This window comes from Alnus glutinosa, chromosome 7 (assembly GCF_958979055.1).
Source record: "Alnus glutinosa chromosome 7, dhAlnGlut1.1, whole genome shotgun sequence".
In the NCBI taxonomy this organism is placed as follows: Eukaryota; Viridiplantae; Streptophyta; class Magnoliopsida; order Fagales; family Betulaceae; genus Alnus; species Alnus glutinosa.
The window spans coordinates 30,411,547-30,418,126 of record NC_084892.1 but is presented as its reverse complement, the minus strand read 5'-3'; the positions used below and the strand labels follow the sequence as shown (position 1 = coordinate 30,418,126).

Sequence of the window (6,580 nt, the reverse complement as noted above, 5' to 3'; positions counted from 1 at the left end):
ACTTTGCTCTTTCCATTTCCACTTTCATTGAGCTTCAATTTTTTCAACAAGATGTTCAACATGCTTTGGAGTCAAACAATACATGGACTCTTACTCAGTTGCCTCTAGGAAAAACCCCTATTGGCTGCAAATGGGTTTATAAAATAAAGCATCGAGCTGATGATTCCATTGAAAGACATAAAGCTCGTTTAGTTGCAAAAGGATTTACACAATGTGAAAGTTTAGATTACTTTGAAACCGTCTCACTTGTGGCAAAGTTAACTACTATAAGGTGTTTACTTGCCTTGGCTGCAATTAACAATTGGAAATTACATCAACTTTATGTAAACAATACTTTCTTACATGAAGACTTGGATCAAGAAGTCTTTATGAAATTACCACTTGGGTTTGCTAACAAGAGGGAGACACGGGTATGTAAGCTGAACAAGTCTCTATACGACTTGAAGCAAGCCTCAAGACAATGGTTTTCAAAGTTTTCCAACACTTTACTTCAACATGGCTTCATTCAATCAAAGGCAGATTATTCTCTATTTACTAAGAAACATGGTTCTTCATTCATTGCATTACTAGTCTATGTTGATGACATTGTTTTGGCCAGCAATGATTCCAAGCTTATTAATGATCTTATTGTGTTTCTTAACACTCAGTTTAAACTCAAGGATTTAGGACCGTTTAAATTCTTTCTTGGTTTTGAAATTGCACGTAGCAGCAAGCAGTGGGATTGCTCTCTGCCAGCGCAAGTTTGCTCTTGACATACTTGCTGATACTGGTCAATTAGCTGCCAAACCAGGTAAGTTTCCTATGAAACTTAATGCTAAATTCTCTACTAGTGATGGCATTTTACTTAAGGATCCTACTTCCTACCGCAAATTAATTGGTTGATTATTGTATCTTAGAATAACTAGACCAAATTTGACATATTTTGTTCACACTCTTAGTCAGTTTATGCAAACTCCCAAACAACCTCATTTGGATGCAGCTCTTCGTATTTTAAGATATGTCAAATTTGCTCCTGGTCAGGGTACTTTCTTTCCCTCTTCATCTAAATGTCATCTCAAGGCTTTTTGTGATTCTGACTGGGCTGGATGTCCAAACACTAGATGTTCAATTACAGGCTTTTGTGTGTTCTTGGGTGATTCTTTGATTTCCCAGAAGTCTAAGAAACAACACACTGTTTCGATGATCTGCTGAGGCTAAATATTGTTCTATGGCTACTGTTTCTTGTGAATTAGCATGGTTGTTTAGTCTTCTCAAAGATCTTCAAGTTAGTCATCCTTCTGCTGCTCTTCTCTTCTATAACAGCGCAGCACTTCACATTGCTGCTAACCCTGTCTATCAGGAGCGCACAAAGCACATTGAGATAGACTGTTATATAGTGCGTGAAAAGATTCAACTTGGTCTGCTTCGCACTCTACATGTCTCTTCTGCAAATAAGCTTGCTGATTTATTTACAAAATCTCTTGGCTCTGTTCCTTTCCACACTCTCTTGTCCAAGATGAACATTGTCGATATCCATTGTCCATCTTGAAGGGGAGTATTAAGCTTCAACATTTACACTTGAAGACAGCTGGCAGTTAAGCATTGAAGATCAGCTAATGACAATTGTATCAGTTAGATTAGTTTATTATATTTTAGATAAATGGCTATTCTGTTAAAGTTAGTTACTCGCTTTTTCGATCATTATGTATCAATATAAATACTGATGAGGTGTAATATAATTCAGTCAGAACATTCAATACAAATGAGAGAATCAATTTTCTCAATCATCTTTCAATTCTTTACATATTGTATAGTTCATCATATTCTGTTCTTCATCATCTTAAATTCAATTTAGCTCAATGTTAATATAGCCTGGATATAGATAAGCTAATGTGGGGCAGTTTCTATTTAAAATTTAGATAAGTTGGGTCGGTACTGTAGCTCAATGTTACTTTAGCCTGCAGATAAATAAGCCAATATGGGGTAGTTTTGGGAGGATTCTATTTAAAATTTAGATAAGAATGGAAAATGTATAGGTCAATGCTAGTGCTCTAAGTACTACAATAAAGGTTTTAGCACAACTATTTCATCTCTCCTTTTCACTCCCTTTCCTCTTCTCTTCTTTCCCTTGATTCTCCCAATCATAACGTTACGTGTAAAATTTCTTTACACAGTCGATCCTAAATCTACGCAAAGGAAGAAGGTTCCCATAGACTAAAATCCAAAAAGAATATGAATGATAAGCAAGGTATAGTTTTTATTTTTTTTATTTCTCGACAGAATTTGATTTTAATATGAGTTATCCGCTTGCTCATCAAAGATCCAGATTAACTTCAGACAGGAAATTCTCGCAAAATCCCGAGCCCGTATATTTGTGTAAGACGCAACAATTATAGATGATAATCATTCAATCACTGAGGGAGATTAGCTAGTTAACTGTATCATATTGGAAGGAACAAATAAAGTGCGGGCGAGAACAGAGTATGTAGCAGCTATAGTGGGAATGGATACTCAATAGTAATGGGTAGATGTAGGAGCAGGAAAAGGGGGCCTCCAGGCCGAAGCAGTGAGCAAGCAAAGGTCTTTCCAACCAAGCTTGAGGGCGCCATTGTCCTCGATCAAGGTGTAACCGTCAGAAGGGAACATGCCCAGGAGCAGGGTAGCCTGAGTGGCGGCATTTCCAGCCAAAGAGATGCCCTTGAACCCACACTGCTGGAGCTTCTCCCTCCAGTTGTGGAACTTCACCTCCCCACTCCTCGAGGGCCCCCCTACCGCCAGCACGTTCCGGATCTCCCTCGATAGCAGCTGCTGCTCTACCACATGCCTCTCCTCGCTCTCTTCCCCGTAGCTTGCCCCTAGCGAATCGAACAGTGCCGAGTAGTAGTGTATTGCCTCCACGAACCTTCCCAAGAACGAACCTGCGTGGCTCAGGTCCTGCTCCACCACCGTCACCACTTTTGGTGCCAACCTGATACAAAATTGAATTTCCCATCCACCGGAGTACGTTAATTAGCAGTTTGTGGAATCGCTCAGCCGAAAAAAAACTGCCGAATATATTCAATCATAAAACAAAAGTTTTCTTTAAAAGAAATAGGAAAAAACTGAAATCAAATCAAAGCTTATTTGCACTACCGAGATTCGAAACAGATGGAAATGACACTTCTCAAAGCAATAAAAGAAGAAAAAGGAAAAGCTGAGTTTTTGTTGTAGGGGGGGGGGGGGGTGGCGATGGATCAGATGAAAACCATACTTGAGTTCTGTTTTCCAAGAAGAAGAAGAAGAAAGCATGGAGCCCTTTGGCACATTTAAAAATAACTCTCCCAGAGATATGTTCGCTCTAAATAACATCATAACTAACATGAATTCGTATTTATAATTCAAAACTAAAATATATGCATAGTGGCTAATTCTTGTAGATTTACTAACAACGTCAAATGAACTTGTTCTTTTTTAAAAGGGAAAATATAACAGCACATAAACAATAAGGAATTATAACAACAGTGACAATGATAGTGGTAAAAGATTTTCCATTAGAAGGGAAAAACTTAAAACAAATAAAATAAAAAACCTACTCCAGGAATCATGTGTATAATTAAAAGTATATAGAACGCCTAAGTTTATGTTGACTGTGATACCTCTGCAAAAGCCACAGTGTATTGGTGTCGGAACCGGTGACATCATAAAGGGAATGTTGCAACCAGTGGACGGCCAGGGCCTCCCTCTTGCTGACATTGAGGCTCTCCAGGTCCAAATTCCCGACTTTGCCCGCCACAGGAATGAACTCAAAGGGAAGCCCCAATTTCTCGGCGAAATCAGACAAGCGCTTGCCGGTGGCCTCGAGAGAGTCCATGGAGGTTCCTAGGCCGGTGAGGCGCACATAAGGAGGCCCCCCAGGTCTAGAAGCCAGGATGTGAAAGAGACCAGGCCACTGGAGACCTTGCATGATGTCCAGATCTATAATGTGAACCCTCTCCTCCCTCTCAAACGCTTCCTGTATGGCCTGATTGGCCGTGAAATGCGAGAACTTCACCAGGGGGCTGATGCCGTTGAACACCTGGAAAGCCGAAGCCATCTTGTGGCTATAGCTATGGCTATGGGGCAGCGCTGCGTATATTCCCAAGCACGAGCTCACCAGCCTTGCGGACATTGCCTCGGAGAAGTATGCCGCCACCCGCTGCGCGGCAGTACCAAAGGGCGTCGAGAGTTCGGAAATCTCCTGTAGCATCTTGTTTGCTTCCTCAAAATTATCGGCCGAGACAGCTTCGGCGCATTGCAGGAGCAAGGTCAGGAGGTGTAAGCCTTCTTCGTCTCTCTTCTGCTGCCGCATCTCTTCCTTCTTCTCCCTCGTAAGGATTGCGACACTGTTACTAGTACTGGTACTAGTAGTAGTCGCTGATGTCGCTGACGTCATTGCTGGCGCTGTAGTCTCTGCAGGGGAAGAGTTTTCCTGTTCTTGTTGTCGTTGCTCTTGCACCTGATGCAGTTGATTCAATGAGAGAAGTGAAGAAGCGCTTGATGGCTGCTGCTGCTGCTGGTGATGATGATCTTCGACGATTGGGTTAGGGGAAGCGCTAGGCAGTGGTGTAATTCCCCAGTGCAAGTACAATTGATTCATGGGTTCGGGAGAGGAGAAATTAGGAAGCCCAGAGTCTAATAGATTGAGCTTAATCCGCTCTGAAGATCCTTGCACCTGGCCTTGATGCTGCTGCTGCTGCAGCTGCACCACCGCCCTTCTCCTCTCCGGATAGTTCGGGATGGGGTCGGCTGCCGTCAGGGAGCGGAGCCTGTACTCGAGGAGGGCGGCAAGGTTAGGATTGCAAGGGTAGATGATCTCCTTCACGTTCTGGATGAGTTGTGGAATGGACACGTTGTTGGAGCTGTGGATTAGATCCTTTATGATGCCGTCGATCCACGCCGTGGCTGAGCTGTCTTCCATCGAAGGACTAACAGCAACAGCACCACTCGGATTGGGAACGCTTCTGCTGCTATTAGTATTGTTGTTTCGATATTTTTCGGAAGGAAACAAGGGCAGGCCCGAGAACCCACAAACAGCAGGGGTCTGGCTTTGGCGCTGAGCAGGACCTTGGTGATGATTATGCTGCTGCTGATGATGATGATGCGAGAGGCTCTCGTCGCTATGATCATGACTTAAGTTTGCAGGAGTAACACAAGATAAAAACCCGCAAGAGCCCCCGCCTGACGTCATGGTGGTCAACGTCGTGGAAGAAGGTAGCGAAGTGGAGTAGTTGGTCTGTTTTGGATTTGGTTTGGGGAAGTTATCTCCGGAGGCAACATAATTATTACCAGCTGCCACCGCTGGAAAAGAGCTACGACTCATCGACGAGGCATTGGTGGTTGTGCCAATACTTCGGCGGGAAAACCTTATATAATCATTCATGCTGGTGTTTGTGGTGAAGGTCTGAACCTCCATATCAATCTCAGAGGCCATCCTCTTTCTCAACATTTTTCCGTTGGACAGGCGTTGCTGATGACCACGATTCTGAGGTTGTTTCTCGCAGGTGCCGGTGATATTATTGTTGTTGTTGTTGGAGGCACTCGTCAAGGGACTTCCACCGCTGGTAATGTTATTACTACTCTCTGTATTTTCGTTGATATGATTGCCACTGACACCAGCATCAAGCATAGTACAAGCAGCCATGGAGACTTACGGGAGGCTGAAGGAAGAAATAGGGGTTCTGGTGTTTTCCCGGCGAAAGACAAAGGCTTTGGTGTATGCTCTTCCTCATAAGGAGGGATACAAGATATGTATTTGCTAACAATAATATGAAAGAGAGCATTCGTGTTGCCTGATATGAGAAGGGCATCCAAGCAGATAACGGTGTGAGGATTGGGACAGCCGCTTCGGGATTCTGCTCTCTCTCTCTCTCTCTCTCTCTCTCTCTCTCTCAACTTTCAACCCAACACGACCTCCTATGTCGTTTCTTTCTTTTTTAATTAATAATAATACAGGAACGCCGAAGCCTTGCCTTTTGGATGCTTCTGTTTTTTCATAACCGAGAAGAAAAAGGTAGGGGGTGGGTGGGGAGGGCGAGGCTGGTGTGGCGGTGGTGGTGATGGCAGTTAGCTATGCGTCTTTGTGTGGAGGAATTTATTGTCCCTGGCAAAGGCATATAAGATAGGAAATAATGAAATGGTGCACATTGATTGATGTTGTTGTTGGGTTGCAAGTGATGCAACTGTATAATACGATAGAGAAAGAAGCAAACCAGTAAAGCAGATTTTCTGTGGGAGATTTAGAAAAAAAATTGGCACTCTGCCTCGTCGTTGAGTGTTTGACGTCTTTGCAGTGGCTTGGAATGACTAGTAAGAACAGCGTTAATGAATGGCCAATCCCAATCTTATCGTCAATTTAACTCTTGTGTTCAATCAAATCACCACTGGCCCTAAACCCGCATACGCCAATGGACTTCTTGTAATTTGGCCACAGGATTAACAGCAGCACTGCCCATTAGATTATATGTCATAAGAATTTCACCCTCCATTTCCAAGACGCTCCTATCCAGCATTTCATTACTCCATTTAAGCCTTACTTGATTGCACCACGAACAGGCCTAGCAAAAATAAAATAAAAAAGAGGGGT

The 6,580-nt window shown here is 43.1% G+C and overlaps 1 protein-coding gene across 1 annotated transcript; it reads right to left on the bottom strand.

The window, feature by feature from the left end:
* Positions 1–2,324: 2,324 nt before the first annotated feature.
* On the bottom strand, positions 2,325–5,957 carry LOC133873111 (protein SCARECROW-like). Its single transcript, XM_062310833.1, has 2 exons — positions 3,615–5,957; positions 2,325–2,947 (listed from the first exon to the last, which is right to left on the bottom strand). Exons 1-2 carry the CDS (start codon positions 5,636–5,638, stop codon positions 2,491–2,493), a joined length of 2,481 nt encoding a protein of 826 aa, XP_062166817.1. The 5' UTR covers positions 5,639–5,957; the 3' UTR covers positions 2,325–2,490.
* Between the last annotated feature and the right edge of the window lie 623 nt (positions 5,958–6,580).